The sequence below is a fragment of the Oncorhynchus mykiss genome, chromosome 14 (assembly GCF_057628025.1).
Source record: "Oncorhynchus mykiss isolate SJ-2025 chromosome 14, ASM5762802v1, whole genome shotgun sequence".
In the NCBI taxonomy this organism is placed as follows: domain Eukaryota; kingdom Metazoa; phylum Chordata; class Actinopteri; order Salmoniformes; family Salmonidae; genus Oncorhynchus; species Oncorhynchus mykiss.
In genome coordinates, this window is record NC_143035.1 from 16240617 (window position 1) to 16259497 (window position 18881).

The 18881-nt window shown below is 41.5% G+C and overlaps 1 protein-coding gene across 1 annotated transcript in view; it reads right to left on the reverse strand.

Annotated features, from left to right (window-relative positions):
- The window catches only part of LOC110488910 (alpha-1,3-mannosyl-glycoprotein 4-beta-N-acetylglucosaminyltransferase B), a 164343-nt gene that overhangs the window by 25133 nt on the left and 120329 nt on the right, over positions 1–18881 (reverse strand). Inside the window, exons 7-8 of the mRNA XM_036943037.2 lie at positions 9618–9693; positions 6260–6374 (exon numbers count right to left, since the gene is read on the reverse strand). Coding sequence (XP_036798932.1) covers positions 6260–6374; positions 9618–9693 — 191 coding nt within the window. The remainder of the gene's footprint in view (positions 1–6259; positions 6375–9617; positions 9694–18881) is intronic.

The window sequence follows — 18881 nt, forward strand, 5'->3', positions numbered from 1 at the left end:
ACCAGCTGCATTAAGAACTGCAGTGCATCTTCTCATGGACTTCACCAGATTTGGCAGTTCTTGCTGTGAGATGTTACCCCACTCTTCCACCAAGGCACCTTCAAGTTCCCGGACATTTCTGGGAGGAATGGCCCTAGCCCTCACCCTCCATCCGGGCTCTTCGCTGGCCATGGCAGAACACTGACATTCCTGTCTTGCAGGAAATCACGCACAGAATGAGCAGTATGGCTGGTGGCATTGTCATGCTGGAGGGTCATGTCAGGATGAGCCTGCAGGAAGGGTACCACATGAGGGAGGAGGTGGTCTTCCCTGTAACGCACAGCGTTGAGCTTGCCCGCAATGACAACAAGCTCAGTCCAATGATGCTGTGACACACCGCTCCAGACCATGAGGGACCCTCCACCTCCAAATTGATCCCGCTCCAGAGTACAGACCTCAGTGTAACGCTCATTCCTTCGACGATAAACGCAAATCCGACCATCACCCCTGGTGAGACAAAACAGTGACTCGTCAGTGAAGAGCACTTTTTGCCTGTCCTGTCTGGTCCAGCGACGGTGGGTTTGTGCCCATAGACGACGTTGTTGCCGATGTTGTCTGGTGCACAACTGAGCAAGAGGACAAGTACATTAGAGTGTCTAGTTTGAGAAACAGACATCTCACAGGTCCTTAACTGGCAGCTTCATTAAATAGCACCCGTAAAACACCAGTCTCAACATCAACAGCGAAGAGGCGACTACAGGATGCTGGCCTTCTAGGCAGAGTTCCTCTGTCCAGTGACTGTGTTCTTTTGCCCATCTTAATCTTTTATTTTTATTGGCCAGTCTGATATATGGCTTTTTCTTTGCAACTGTGCCTAGATGGCCAGCATCCCGGAGTCGCCTCTTCACTGTTGATGTTGAGACAGGTGTTTTGCAGGTACAATTTAATGAAGCTGCAAGTTGAGGACTTGTGAGGCGTCTGATTCTCAAACTAGACACTCTAATGTACTTGCTCAGTTGTGCACCGTTTGCACTGTTCTGTGAAGGGAGTAGTAGTGCACAGTTTCTCTTCAGTTTCTTGACAATTTCTCACATGGAATAGCCTTCTCAGAACAAGAATAGACTGACGAGTTTCAGAAGAAAGTTATTTGTTTCTGGCCATTTTGAGCCTGTAATCAAACCCACAAATGCTGATGCTCCAGATATTCAACTAGTCTACAAAAAGACAGTTTTATTGCTTCTTTAATCAGAACAAGAGTTTCCAGCTGTGCTAACATAATTGCAAAAGGGTTTTCTAATGATCAATTAGCCTTTTAAATGATAAACTTGGATTAGCTAACACAAGGTGCCATTGGAACACAGGAGTGATGGTTGCTGATAATAAGCCTCTGTACGCCTATGTAGATATTCCATTAAAAGTCAGCCGTTTCCAGCTACAATAGTAATTTACAACATAACAATGTCTACACGGTATTTCTGATCAATTTGATGTTATGTTAATGAACAAAAAATTAGCTTTTCTTTCAAAAACAAGGACATTTCTAAGTGACCCCAAACTTTTGAACGGTAGTGTATGTGTTGTGATAATTGCGTTGTTTGCTCTATAACCTGTTAGTTCATATGCCTTGCCACCGTGATATATAGGCCGAGGCAATAAGAAGACATAGTGGAAGAATGAATTCAACCACACATTTGTTTCATTACAAAACCGGAGAGCAACATCTTTCCGGTGAAGTCCACAAAACATATTGCATGTAAACAAACAGTTACACGACCTACAGCATGGTCAAGACTACTAAACTATTGATTTAGAACCAAGGAGTGTTACCACAAGTCACAAAGAAAACAGGAGCTGCCGCCAATATTCTTGCACCATTTCAACATCATAAAATCACCTATGCTTAGTCTAATACAGTGACAACTAAAAGATACCAAAAACTATTTAGTCCAATCAACGTAAGCTAAATATGATGTGGCTGTCCATGTTAATGGTGTGTGTGTGTGTGTGTGTGTGGTGTGTGTGTGCGTGCGTGTGTGGTGTGTGCGTGCATGCAAGTAGAAAAAACTTGTCGACTCACTCTACTTGTAGAGAAACACCAATCCCATACTCCGCTCTTTGATGTTGCCTAAACGTTCTATCATACAATACACACTTTTAGATTTTGTTGACCTTGGCTACCTAGCTAAAAAGCTTCCTCGCTTGCCTAACTTCCTTTTATGGGCAATGATGTGCCAGGCCAGCTAGTTAACGTTAGCATACTACATCTAGCTACATGTTGAACTTCCATCCTCTCAGGCCAGGGGCACAATGTAGGAACTTATGGTTGGATCAGAATCGCTGTTATAATTATCGGCCAGCACGGAGAACTAAGTAAAACCACAAGACCAAATCCCTATCTTCATTGCTAATTTAGGAGAGGGACGATTTTAGCTAGCTTGCTAGCCAGCCACCCATGTGGTCTGTCTGTGTCTGGCACCTGTCAAACCCTGCCATAATGGGATTCTTTGGTTCAGTTTACCTTGGGACACAACGAGATACAACAATAAATAAATAAAAATCTGTCAATAATGACATTTGGCTTGTGATGTGATTGGTCTGAAGCCAAATCCAAACTGGCTTCCCTTGACACTTTTTTGGGGTGCGTCAGGAGCATTCACAGCTGAGCTCACTCAGTTTAGCACAACATTGATTGGCCATTATTTGATTTATTTTTTATCAAGGGAGGCCAAATTCTTTCTGGCTTCCCTTGCACTTAAATGCTACTACGGGAGGCAACAATGTCATACTCTTTCTGACCAGAAAGCATCAGATAGATACGCTACACATACTGAGACAGATGGGTGATGTTCCGTTCCCTCGGATGCTTTCTCCAGTGAGATACATTCAGACTATTGCGAATTGAAGGACATTTATGAAACACAGAGACGAAAGATAAAGTATTTTGTATGTTTTTTTCTTGGTACATTTTTTGAGGAAGCCTGGCTTCCCTTGGCATTCATAAATACACGCCACTGCAATACTCGTCTTTCACATTTATCAGAGAACAAAACAAAAGCACACAGTGGTGGCCTCTTGGGGGCTTTTCAGTGGATTCGGTAATTTGTTTTTTACTGATCAGCAGAGAGTCACAAGACACCATACCCCTCTTAAGCTCTGAATGGAAATGTTTGAAATGTCAAAGGCCACAGTCATAAAGTGGAATTCAGCTTCAGCCAGACTATTAGGAGTCCCATGACAAAAACAGACCATCAGAGAAGGGTTTATTTGGGTATTTTACGCTCATCATTTCAAATCAATCTGCACCATGTTTTTATTTCAGTCATAGATGAGTTCTGGGGGGTAAGGATAATGTATATCACTATTCATTTTCATCAGAAGACACAATTGACTCTGATACTGAGTTAGTGGGTGTAGTTAGACAGCTGATAGACCCCATGGGGTCTGTGTGTGTCCGGCACGTGTCAAACCCTGCGGAAGAACGGCTAGGGGATTCTTTGGTTCCGTTTACCTTGGGACCTGGTCCTGTGCTGGCTGTCAAAACCTCTTTACTTTGGGTCGGAAACAACTAGCTCTGCACGAGCCCCCAAAAACACACCACATGTGTTCCCCATTTTCTCACCAAAGATAACACAACCACTGAAAAGTTTTGGCTGCATTTAAAAAATGTTCCCCTTCAGTTCACTTTAATTGGAAGTTGGAACTGCTCTCACTAACCGAGACTGTGGCCTTGCCTCTAAAATCAATTCAATTTCCTTCAGCTCCAGTCAACAGAGCACTGTATTTTCACATGCCAGCTACCCCACACTGAAAGATTCCGGAAGATATAAGTAATTGATTACTTTCTGCAGTATAATTAGAGCAGAGATCAAATGCAGGTTAAAGCTTCAATTAATTTCGCCGGCTTTAATTCAAAGTGGGTTCTTTGAAATGTAGTTCTGACAAGTTGGAGGGAGCTTAGAAACAACTTTCCTGCCAAGCTGTAGATTTGATTATAACCTTCTGACTAAAATAGCTTACCTTTGCCATTGGTCAGCATTATTCGTATGAATAACCAAGTGGCTTTCGAGGCAATTGTTCAAGTATCAGTGTCCTACTTGTGGGTTCATAGGAAGTCCCTTTTTTGGGGGCTGCCTAGGTGAGAATCTTAAGTCAGAAATGTTTAACGTTCAGTATTAGAGCACCTGGCTAGTTCTTCTGGCTAGGATTGCAAAAATACGGTAACTTTCCCCAAATTCCCTGGTTTTCCAAAAAAACAGGTTGGAAGATGCCTGGAATCAGGAGGGAATAAGCAAGAAATCAACCAGGATTTCTGGAAAACCTAGATATCGTAGATGTACAGGCACTCAACAGTAACGTGGTAGGGCTAGCTCTTTAGGCTGTAGTAACACTGCTTTGGTGACACTGAGGGTGTTTTCATATATAGTCCTCTTTAAAGTGTACTATGCGGTAAAAAGTCAAAAGAACCCCGTTCTCTTTGTATTCACAGTGACCTTGCCTTTGAATGAGGACTCAACTATTTTGCCAGTTCACTTAAACTATTTTGTGAACCGAGTCCTCTTTGCATTTACTTTGGTATGTTTAGAAAGAAACCAAGATCTTTTTCCAAGTGCAGGACAAGCCATTCAATCAGAATGTGTTATCGGACAGCTAGATATACAGTACCAGTCAAAAGTTTGGACACATCTACTCGTTTAAAGCTTTGCACACACTTGGCATTTTCTCAACCAGCTTCATGGGGTAGTCACCTGGAATGTATTTCAATTAACAGGTTTGCCTTGTTAAAAGTGAATTTGTCGAATTTCTTTACTTCTTGATCGGTTTGAGCCGATCATTTGTGTTGTGACAAGGCAGGGTTGGTATGCAGAAGATAGCCCTATTTGGTAAAAGACCAAGTCCATATTGTGGCAAGAACAGCTCAAATAAGCAAAGAGAAACAACAGTCCATCAATACTTTAAGACATGAAGGTCAGTCAAATTTCAAGAACTTTGAAAGTTTCTTTGAGTGCAGTCGCAAAAACCATCAAGCGCTATGATGAAACTGGCTCTCACGAGGAGAGTCATGGAGTGCTGCATCAGATGACCTGGCCTCCACAATCACCCAACCTCAACCCAATTCAGATGGTTTGAGATGAGTTGGACCACAGAGTGAAGGAAAAGCAGCCAACAAGTGCTCAGCATATGTGGGAACTCCTTCAAGACTGTTGGAAAAGCATTCCAGATTAACCTAGTTGAGAGAATTCCAAGAGTGTGCAAAGCTGTCATCATGGCAAAGGGTAGCTACTTCGAAGAATCTCAAATATAAAATATACTTTGATTTGTATAACACTTTTTTTGGTTACTACATGATTTCATATGTGTTATTTCATAGTTTTGATGTCTTCACTATTATTCTACAATGTAGAAAACAGTAAAAATAAAGAAAAACCCTTGAATGAGTAGGTGTGTTCCAACTTTTGACTGGTACTGTACCTACTTACATTTTGGAAGCTAATAGATTGCATTTAGTTAAAATATGAGACATAATAATTGTATTCAGAAGACACTATTAACATGTGCATTTTATTGGTAGAATAATAAATTGCAATAGAATAAATGCAGAATAAATAATGATGTAATTGAATATTGTACACCCAAGGTATGCTGCTGTACTGCCCCTTTAAGAACTAGAAACTATTTTGTAATATATGTTGTGATTCTCACCAAATTGCTTGTCTTCTCACACTTTCAAACCCCACAATCAATAAACAGCTTATGAAGGTATCTTAGCCAATAGATCACATACTGCAAACAAATAATCTAAACTAAAACCTAATTTAGGAATTTCTGTGCGTCCTTAACAATCGCTAATCAATATCCAAAAACAGGACACATTTTTTCTGCCGAACCTGCATATTATCATCGTCTCTCTTTTGTGGCACCAATGTGAGGGGTTATGGCAAGGGAAACGTTGTTGCAGTAGTCTAGTGTGTGGTGGGGGGAAAAGAACAAGCAAACTTGTTGAGCTTAGCGTTCACATGGTCCTAAAAAAGGGAACCGGACCACGGAATTCAAGCAAACTGCCCTCAGACCACCTCTCGAGATAGTTTCAGCTCGGTTCACTTCGGGGGCTCTTTTGAGGGGTCTGAGTTCCTTTGAAGTGTTCACACTGCACAAAAATTAAGTGAACCAAAACAATTGTCTGAAAGGGACCAAATGTGAAAACACCCTGAGTCGTTGCTCTTTAACTCACACTATCAACAATAGCGCTAGGCTAGCTCTTTTGGCACAGGCTGAGGCTTACCGATGAAGCCCAGCTGGGAGAACTCCAAGATCATCCACTCCTCAGAAGGCTGCTGCAGGGCAAAGTTCTTCATCGTGGTGAAGTAATTTGGACGCGCAACAATGTCATCCTCCAGCTGAGGGAGAGAAAAGGGGAGGAAAAGAGTTAAACATTTATTTCCTTTATTAAGGGGAATTAACGTTACAATTCCCAGTCATTACATTTGATTAAATACTAATAGATGTAATTTGTAGCAATGGCTTTTTGTGATTGCAAACATATGGCCTGTACTTCTGAATAATTGAAAACTCCGGAAGGGGTCAAAAGCATTACAGAAAATAGATGACAGCGTGAAATGATGTAATACACATTGTATGGTTCAGCGTACAGTATACAGTACCAGTCAAAAGTTTGGACACACCTACTCATTCAAAAATATATATATATTTAAAAAAAAAAAACTATTTTCTACATTGTAGAATAATTGTGAAGACATCAAAACTATGGAATAAAATTATATGGAATCATGAGGTAACCAAAAAAAGTATAAAACAAATCAAAATATATTTTATATTTGAGATTCTTCAAAGTAGCCAACTATTGCCTTGATGGCAGCTTTGCACACTCTTGGCATTTTCTCAACCAGCTTCATGAGGTAGTCACCTGGAATGCATTTCAATTAACAGGTGTGTCTTGTTAAAAGTTCATTTGTGGAATGTATTTACTTCTTAACGAGTGTGAGCCAATCAGTTGTTTTGTGACAAGGTAGGGTTGGTATACAGAAGATAGCCCTATTTGGTAAAAGACCAATTCCATATTATTTCAAGAACAGCTCAAATAAGCAAAGAGAAACGACAGTCCATCTTCAAGACACTCTTCAAGTGCAGTCGCAAAAACCATCAATTGCTATGATGAAACTGACTCTCATGAAGACCGACACAGGAAAAAAGACCCAGAGTTACCTCTGCTACAGAGGATACGTTCATTAGAGTTGCCAGCCTCAGAAAGTGCAGTCCAAATAAATGCTTCTCAGAGTTCAAATTACAGACACATCTCAACATCAACTGTTCAGAGGAGACTGCATGAATCAGGCCTTTATGCTCAAATCGCTGCAACAAAAAAAACACTCCTAAAGGACACCAATAAGAGAGAAACATGAGCAATGGACATTAGACAGGTGGAAATCTGTCCTTTGGTCTGATGAGAACAAATCAGAGATTTTTGGTTCCAACTGCCGTGTGTTTGTGAGACACATAGGTGAACAGATGATCTCTGCATGTGTGGTTACCACTGTGAAGCATGGAGGAGGAGGTGTTATGGTGTGGGGGTGCTTTGCTGGAGACAATGTCAGTGATTTATTTAGAAGGCACACTTAACCAACAGGACAATGACCCAACACACCTCCAGGCTGTGTACGGGCTATTTAACCAAGAAGGAGAGTCATGGAGTGCTGCATCAGATGACCTGGCCTCCACAATCACCTGATCTCAACCAAATTGAGATGGTTTGGGGTGAGTTGCCAGCAAGTGCTCAGCATATATGTGAACTCCTTCAAGAATGTTGGAAAAGCATTCCAGGTGAAGCTGGTTGAGAGAATGCCAAGAGTGTGCAAATCAAGGCAAGGCAAACTTTTTTGGTTACTACATGATTCCATATATGTTATTCCATAGTTTTGATGTCTTCAGTATTAGTATACAATGTAGAAAATAGCAAAAATAAAGAAAAACCTTTGAATAAGTAGGTGTGTCCAAACTTTTGACTGGTACTGTATTTCCAATTAAAATTACTTAATTGCTTCATTTGTATACTCTAAACCAATAAAAACTGTCCTTTATCCTCTTACAAAAAAGCTTTAAAATTAGCTTTAAATGAGTCAGTAGACTTAAACAGGAGATGAAACGCACAACTACCAAAGACCTCCCAGTCAACTGCAACTAATTAACATGAATAAAAATAAATAAAATAAATAAAAAAGACATCTGGACAGCCTGCCGTGGTGAGAGGAGTGACAGCTGCTCTGTGTGTCACAAAACAGATGAGGTGATTCTGAAGAAATAAACTGTCACATGCGCTCCTCTCCTCTCCTTTCTGAGGCGAGGCTCCAAAACTGGTCCCACGCAACTCCTGCCACTTCCCATCTCACCCTGCTTCCCTCTCACCCCCTCTTCTCCCGCCGTGAGTGGGGACCGAGGTGGAGACAGCCCGGATACATGTTTTGTGAGTCGCATGCCACGCCAGGGTGATACATTGGGCTGCAACAGATGGCCGTTACCCTATCCCCAGCCGGTGGCGGAATAAACATGGCTGTTTCCATCAGTTTCTATCCCAGTGGCTAAAGTCTGCCCGGTAATGAGGAGCGGCAGTTTGTTCAAGCAGCCGTTACATGTGTTGATTTAAACCTGTGTTTGAACCAGTCTGTTTTAATATATTCTACACTGTCAATTTCAATGAATATGGAACATCTAGGTTTTAAAAGTAGACAAGGGACGTTGAAAGGTGAGTAGTGCCTGATTTTACTGCTATTTTAACATGGTCTCCTGTTTTCTCTAAGGAGTACAAAGGCACATTGTGAATGAGATCAGAACACATCTCTCCAGGGGACAGGAGTCATTCAGACAATATGTCAGAGCAACACAGAACCAAATGTTTCTGTGCTCTCATCAAAGCACACAATGTCACATGGAACAAGCATTGGTGCCTGAGCCATATGCTACACATGCGTTGCATTCCCTCAGTCTCGGCTTCAATGGATACAGATTGTCTTCTTGTTCCGAAGACGCTTCGATGGAGGCCTAGTGGTGTGTCAACATATCCTCCTACATTATGGGTAGGAATGAGAGACGGATGATGTTTTACAGCAACAGAAAGACGGTAACCAAATCCCAACCTAATCACAACGCTCCCTCCTAATCTGCATCTGCCTAACAGAGTTTGCATCTTTCCACTTCCTTCCCCGGCTGGGAAATAACGTGGAAGTAATTACCCTTCCCTTCACCAGAGGAGAACCTCCTTGAAGTTCAGAGCAAGTAGCGCTGTCAAAATACACAACCGCATCGGGTGTTAATGTCAAAACGCAAGCGTTCGTCGGGTCTCACGAATGCAGCCCCGACTGTGGGAGACGACTGAGGCTAATTTATGGCATGTCACCCTCACGATAGGTCTTGCGTGGAAAATGAAGTGAAGTGGAGTGCCACCTGCTCGAAGGTTATGTGCAATGGCTGCCCTGTGAGCAACGTAGTTCCAAGCACGGACAACTATTATTCCCAGAACAAACAGTTCATAGTGTTTACACACTTCCAGATTCTCATTTTACACTGCAGAATGTACTCATTTCCTAAAACAGTAAACAGATGCATATTGGAAGATTGAGGTTTCGTACCTGCACATAGTAGGTCCCTTTAGACTGGGCGTACATCATGAGAAAGCAGTAATCCAAATTCTGCTTTGTCCGCCATCTGGAGAGGAAGAGGAGAGTGACGGGGGTGCGGTTAGATTCACAAACCCAAACATACACACACACATACAACCACACGCACAAATTCACGTACGCGGATGCACAAAGGCACTGCACACACACACACACACACACACACACACACACACACACACACGCACACACACACACAATCCACATTCAAACCAGAGCCTATTCTTCTTGACATCACACAGTGGGAATTCAAACAACGTACACATATTTCATTGACATTCAGGCCTGAGTACAGCCAGTAAAGACACATTGTATCACTCTAGCATAACTCGGACACATGTTCTGCATCTGAATTCATAACGTAGGAACTCTATTGTCATTTGAGTCAGTATATACGGAAACCATAACCTTCTCTTCTAAGCGGGGCAGTAACCCAGTTCCTCTGTCCTCTCGTAAGAGGAGCAGCTGGAGGTGGATTAGTGGCTCCTGATTCAGATTAGGAGAAGAACATGAGGTTGTCTTTGTCACTGGATATCAATGAGATGTTGAAAGACAGACAGACAGACAGACAGACAGACAGACAGACAGACAGACAGGCAGGCAGGCAGGCAGGCAGGCAGGCAGGCAGGCAGGCAGGCAGGCAGGCAGGCAGGCAGGCAGGCAGGCAGGCAGGCAGGCAGGCAGGCAGGCAAGTAATATGAGCCCACAGCCTACACACAACACATCACCACACAGGAAAAATAACAACACACTGACTAGAGCAGCCATACAGCAGGCAGCAACTACTACACCAGGAGAACAATGCCCCTGAACTCAACGCACTTCTCATCGTTTCATCCAATAAAAGACGGGCCTCCGGCAGCACAAGTCCTAAGATCTGTTTGCCCATTCAAATCTTACAATAACACCACGTGCAATGGATTCAGAAAGATACATAGTCTTTCGTTAGACTGAAATAGTCACCTAAGTAATTTACATTGTGACTAATTTACATTGTGACTCAGCTATTGCTCGAGGTGAACAAGTTAGCCAATGATGTCCACAATGTACTCTGAGAACACATTGAAATCTATGCTTATAAAAGAAAACAATTGGGGTTGATTAGGGTCAAATTCTGCCAAATTGAGATATGCAAAAATCGTTGCCATTGAACGCTGTGTTAACATTCAAATCCAATAGCTGCCGTCTTTCTAATTGGTTGATAAGCTTTATGAATCTCAGCTGTGCCCGGGAGATAGGCTTGATGACGCACCACATCACATGTGGTTATGTTATACCACAATTAACATTATGTGGTTCTTTCCCCTAGTGCTAAACCCCTTTTTCCCCATCTGGTAAATGGACGGTACACGTACCATGGGGAGGCCCGTGATAAGACACAAAGAGATCCATTCTTACCCTACCACCCCTTAAGCTATCGGTTTCACTGGATTTCAACAAACAGTAAAGTGTTTTCCCCTAATGTGCCATTAAGATGTGGAAGGTCAGTTTAGAGATGAATGATAATGGTATAGCACTTTAATTCCATCTCAAAGTGATTACTATTATCTGGGGAGTTACTAATCCCTTCCTCATTGCATGTTTTAATAAAGTGACATTACACTTATGAATGAAAATGTGTCCAATTATTTTTAACCTCAAAAGTGGACTCATGCCAAGATGAAACCACGTCCCATCACATTGGTTGTGTAGATCCAGCTATGTGCCTCTACCCCAAATGAATGGAAAAGATTAGCACCATCTTTCCTGCTTTTAATTTGTGTTTACCTTTTTTATTTTTGGGGGGGTAGAGGCATATAGCTAGATCTACACAACCAATGTCATGGGACATCTTAACATTAGACATCTGACAAACTGTGATCTGAAAGTGTAATGTTCCCTGAGGTCCATGTGGATAAGGAACACAAGTCTGTACTGTTCTGTGCCTCTGTAGCCCTGCCTAGGATCACTGTACGACGGCGGACCACCCTGTACAACACTAGACTGTGTTAGACTCGACAGGCAGCAGCTACAAGCTTCCGTACATCCTAAACATACCACAGTGACAAACTGTCAGATGTAACACACACGAAAACACAGACCCTCGGAAATGTTACCAAAGAACTGTACAACTTTCTCAGATCTCCTCTGATGCTCCCAGATGTGTGGGTTAACAGTGAAGCCTGCACGCACGCACGCACGCACACACACACACACATACACACACACACACACACACACACACACACACACACACACACACACAAAAAAAATAATTGGGGGAGCATGCCCAAAAACATACAACATACACATGGTCACACCTAAGCACATGCACACACAGGACACAGAACACACACACCCTGCTCAGGGCTAAACCTCATTATTCCATTTCAACAGCTAACCCTCCCTAAATATCACCCAGGGAGATAGAGTTTTGACAATTAATAAAAAGCTTCTAACCACAAACTTAACTACCCCAATTTAATAACAATATCAATCTGCAACGCCTGTCACATGGTTAGTTGACAAAGGGAGTTACTCGGTAGTATTTAGCTTGAATTCATTTTATTTTACTTTTTGAGAAGCAAGCAGGTGGTCCATTTTTACAAGTGCACCCTAGTGCGTCCCCGACAGATGAGCACTTAAAATGCAGGGTCACGTTCCTAGGTGCTTGTTTTACATCGACACCGAGAGAGAGCATTAGGGAAGTTGTCATGGTAGTGCAGTCTGCAGAGGGTAAATATTTGTATTTATTGTTATTGTTTAACAGTGTTTGAGTATTTATTTAAACTATATTTTGACAGAGAGTTATGCTGAGACCAAGGTCTATTTTACAGATGAGCCCTGTATACACACCAATACACATCAACACAAGAACAATACAACAACACCAATACACATCAACACAACACCAATACAACACCAATACAACACCAATACAACATCAATACAACACCAATACACATCAACACAACACCAATACAACACCAATACAACACCAATACAACATCAATACAACACCAATACAACACCAATACACATCAACACAACACCAATACAACACCAATACAACACCAATACACATCAACACAACACCAATACAACACCAATACAACACCAATACAACATCAATACAACACCAATACAACATCAATACAATACCAATACAACATCAATACAACACCAATACAACATCAATACAACACCAATACAACATCAATACAACACCAATACAACATCAATACAATACCAATACAACATCAATACAACACCAATACAACATCAATACAACACCAATACAACATCAATACAACACCAATACAACATCAATACAACACCAATACAACATCAATACAACACCAATACAACATCAATACAACATCAATACAACACCAATACAACATCAATACACATCAATACAACACCAATACACATCAACACAAGAACAATACAACATCAACACAACACCAATACAACATCAACACAACACCAATACAACATCAATACAACACCAATACAACATCAACACAACACCAATACAACATCAACACAACACCAATACAACATCAATACAACACCAACACAACACCAATACAACACCAATACAACATCAATACAACATCAATACAACACCAATACAACATCAATACAACATCAATACAACACCAATACACATCAACACAAGAACAATGCAACATCAACACAACACCAATACAACACCAATACAACACCAATACAACATCAATACAACATCAATACAACATCAATACAACACCAATACACATCAACACAACACCAATACACATCAACACAAGAACAATACAACATCAACACAACACCAATACAACACCAATACAACATCAATACAACACCAATACAACATCAATACAACACCAATACAACAAAAAATACAACACCAATACAACATCAATACAACATCAATACAACACCAATACACATCAACACAACACCAATACACATCAACACAAGAACAATACAACATCAACACAACACCAATACACATCAACACAACACCAATACAACATCAACACAACACCAATACAACACCAATACAACATCAATACAACACCAATACAACATCAATACAACATCAATACAACACCAATACAACATCAATACAACATCAATACAACACCAATACACATCAACACCAGAACAATGCAACATCAACACAACACCAATACAACACCAATACAACATCAATACAACACCAATACAACATCAATACAACACCAATACAACACCAATACAACACCAATACAACACCAATACAACATCAATACAACACCAATACAACATCAATACAACATCAATACAACACCAATACACATCAACACAAGAACAATACAACATCAACACAACACCAATACACATCAACACAACACCAATACAACATCAACACAACACCAATACAACATCAATACAACACCAATACAATACCAATACAACATCAATACAACATCAATACAACACCAATACAACACCAATACAAGACCAATACACATCAACACAAGAACAATACAACATCAACACAACACCAATACAACACAAATACACATCAACACAAGAACAATATAACATCAATACAAGAACAATACAACATCAACACAAGAACAATATAACATCAATAAAATAACAATATAACATCAATAAAATAACAATATAACATCAATACAAGAACAATATAACATCAATACAAGAACAATATAACATCAATACAAGAACAATACAACATCAACACAAGAACAATATAACATCAATAAAATAACAATATAACATCAATAAAATAACAATATAACATCAATACAAGAACAATATAACATCAATACAAGAACAATACAACATCAACACAAGAACAATACAACATCAACACAAGAACAATATAACATCAATACAAGGACAATATAACATCAACACAAAAACAATACACCATCAATACAACATCAACACACACCAATACAACATCAATGCAAATATCAGATCCAATTCTATACACTGAATACTTTTCTACTGTATGTATCTGTGTTACAATTCGATGTTAACATGTTTTTCTATACCTTTACTTTAAGCATTCATTTGCATGCTATGTATATACCACAAGTATTCATTAAGCCACATAAATATGATTCTCCAAGTGCTTCCCAATTCTTGCTCAACCTGTCTTCCTGCCTCCTCCTCTCTCTCTCTGTCTTTCCACACTATCTTGTATCAGCCCATTTGATGTGAGGGATGTGTGCCTGCTCCGCCCGTCCTGTCCTCCTCATGCATTATGAAACAGTGTCTCAGCACAGCCTGTCTACATGTCACAAACAAGCAACCTATATTGAATACGGACCTGGTTTCCTCTGCTTCTCTCAGAATACAGGCCAAGGAGCAAGATTGCAAATGCAGTCTGTTTTGTCCTGAATTTGAGTTGACACACATAGACAACACATTTGCACTTAGTGATGAAACAGTTCAGTACAGAATGTCTACACACAAACCCAAACCCACCCACCCACCACACACCACACACACACCCTATAGGCAGCCTATCCATCCTGCAGTCCCCTCCTGGTACAGGACCACTTGGTTAATCGATAGGGAACATTGTCTCATTCTCCTTGGCCAGGGCTGCAATTCTCCAACAATGATAGAGGGAGGAGAGATGACAGAGAGAGGAGAGAGGGAAGAGGAGAGAGAGGATGAGGGGTGAGTAAGACATGGCTCCCGGAGCAAATCGATCGAGGGGCTCTGATTGAGCAGGCCGGACAGACAGCCTTTAATCTCAATAGACTGGTTGTGTCATCAGACCACTTCTTCTATTGTGCTGCTAAGCCCCCAGCCCAGTGCTGCGGCAGCTACAAAGTCACACTGATGACTTTAGAGTGCTAACGTTATGAAATTCATCCAATCAACAAATTGCATCACATCAATGTCTCCCTGAGAACATGACACCAAAGCAAAGCACAGACCTTCATATAAGATACATGATCCTCAGGGATGCACAAACCAATTAAACCCTGTTACACACTAATCAGATGAAATATACACCCTACACAAAGAAAATACTATATGACTAAATTAAATGTAATAGGCCTACCATCTCATCTTACAGACAGAGAGACAGATTGTTTGCGTGACAATAATAGTTTCGAGTATCTGGGCTGATTTGATATTGATTCGTCATCTCTCTGTCCGTCTGTCTGCCTGATGCGGGATTGATTCGTCTGCCTGGTTGATCTGCCATTGCTTTACTTGGTCAGGATGATCTGGGAACAATTAGTCCATTAGCCTGATCTGCCATGAGTTTGTCTTTAGGGGGAAACCTTGTACTCTGTTCGAAAATACTAACTTCCAGCTTTATAGTATTGAGTTAAGACTGTAAAGAGAAGAAATAAGATCCATGTTGCATTCTGAAGCTAATGGACAGTGATGAAATAAGATCTGTGTTGCATTCTGAAGCTAATGAACAGTGATTAAATAATATCTGTGTTTCATTCTGAAGCTAATGAACAGTGATGAAATAAGATCCGTGTTGCATTCTGAAGCTAATGAACAGTGATGAAATAAGATCAGTGTTTCATTCTGAAGCTAATGAACAGTGCTGAAATAAGATCCGTGTTGCATTCTGAAGCTAATGAACAGTGCTGAAATAAGATCCGTGTTGCATTCTGAAGCTAATGAACAGTGCTGAAATAAGATCCCTGTTGCATTCTGATGGTAATGGACAGTGTGTAAGAATCAAATGGAAAACATCTCAGCACAACATACGGTCAGATGAAGCAGATGCTAAGCTACAGGACTGTTTTGCTAGCACAGACTGGAATATGTTCCGGGATTCTTCCGATGGCATTGAGGAGTACACCACATCAGTCACTGGCTTCATCAATAAGTGCATCGATGATGTCGTCCCCACATTGACTGTACATACATACCCCAACCAGAAGCCAAGGATCACAGGCAACATCTGCACTGAGCTAAAGGATAGAGCTGCAACTTTCAAGGAGCGGGACTCTAACCCGGAAGCCCTCCGACGAACCATCAAACAGGCAAAGCGTCAATACAGGACTAAGATCAAATCGTACTACACCGGCTCCGACGCTCGGATGTGGTAGGGCTTGTAAACTATTACAGACTACAAAGGGAATCACAGCCGAGAGCTTCCCAGTGACACGAGCCTACCAGACGAGCTAAATAACTTCTATGCTCGCTTCGAGGCAAGTAACACTGAAACATGCATGAGAGCATCAGCTGCTACAGACTGTGTGATCACGCTCTCTGCAGCCGATGTGAGTAAGACCTTTAAACAGGTCAACATTCCCAAGGCCGCAGGGCCAGACGGATTACCAGGACATGCACTCCGAACATGTGCTGACCAACTGGCAAGTGTCTTCACTGACATTTTCAACCTCTCTCTGTCTGAGTCTATAATAACAACATGTTTCAAGCAGACCACCATAGTCCCTGTGCCCAAGAACACTAAGGTAACCTGCCTAAATTACTACTGACCCGTAGCACTCACATATGTAGCCATAAAATGCATTGAAAGGCTGGTCATGGTTCACAACACCATTATCCCAGAAACCCTAGAAACCCTAGACACACTCAAATTTGCATCCCGCCCCAAAAGATCCACAGATGATGCAATCTTTATTGCACTCCACACTGCCCTTTCACATCAGGTACAAAAGGAACACCTATGTGAGAATGCTATTCATTGACTACAGCTCAGCGTTCAACACCATAGTGCCCTCAAAGCTCATCACTAAGCTAAGGACCCTGGGACTGAACACCTCCCTCTGCAACTGGATCCTGGACTTCCTGACGGGCCGCCCCCAGGTGGTAAGGGTAGGTAAAAACACATCCGCCACGCTGATCCTCAACACGGGGGCACCTCAGGGGTGCGTGCTCAGTCCCCTCCTGTACTCCCTGTTCACCCATGACTGCACGGCCAGGCACAACTCCAACACCATCATTAAGTTTGCAGATGACACAACAGTGCTAGGCCTGATCACTGACAATGACGAGACAGCCTATAGGGAGGAGGTCCGAGACCTGACCATGTGGTGCAAGAACAACAATTGTGGACTACAGGAAAAGGAGAACAGAGCACACTCCTATTCTCATCGATGGGGCTGTAGTGGAGTAGGTTGAGAGCTTCAAGTTCCTTGGTGTTCACATCACCAACAAACTAACAGGGTCCAAGCACACCAAGACAGTCGTGAAGAAGGCACGACAAAACCTATTCCCCTCAGGAGACTGAAAAGATTTGGCATGGTTCCTCAGAGTCTCAAAAGGTTCTACAGCTGCACCATCGAGAGCATCCTGATGGGTTGCATCACTGCCTGGTAAGGCACTACAGAGGGTAATGTGTATGGCCCAGTACATCATCGGGTCCAAGCTTCCTGCCATTCAGGACCTCTATACCAGGCAGTGTCAAAGGAAGGCCCTCAAAGACTCCAGCCACCCTAGTCATAGACTGTTCTCTCTGCTACGGCATGGCAAGCGGTACCAGAGCGCCAAGTCCAGGTCCAAGAGGCTTCTAAACAGCTTCTACCCCAAAGCCATAAGACTCCTGAATATCTAATCAAATGTCTACCCAGACTATTTGCACTGCCCCTCCCCCTCCTTTATGCTGCTGCTACTCTCTGTTATTTTCTATGTATAGTTACTTTAATAACTCCACCTACATGTACTGTACATATTACATCAATTATCTTGACTAACCGGTGCCTCCGCACATTGACTCTGTACCGGTACCCCCTGTACATAGCCTCGCTATTGTTATTTTACTGCTGCTCTTTAATTATTTGTTACTTTTATTTATTTTTTGCGGGGTATTTTTCTTAAAACTGCATTGTTGGTTAAGGGTTTGTAAGTAAGCATTTCAATGTAAGGTCTATGTATTCGGTGCATGTGACAAATGGAAATGTATTTTATTTTGATTTGTATTAAGGATGTGTATTAAGGATGTGTATTAAGGATTAAGGATCGGACCCTTTTTTTTCAATTTTCACCTAAAATGACATACCCAAATCTAACTGCCTGTAGCTCAGGCCCTGAAGCCAGGATAGGCATTTTCTGAAAGGAAACACTTTGAAGTTTGTGTAAATGTGAATGGTATGTAGGAGAATATAACACAATAGATCTGTTAAAAGACAATACAAAGAAAAACCAACCATTTTTTTTGTACCATCATCTTTGAAATGCAAGAGAAAGGCCATAATGTATTTT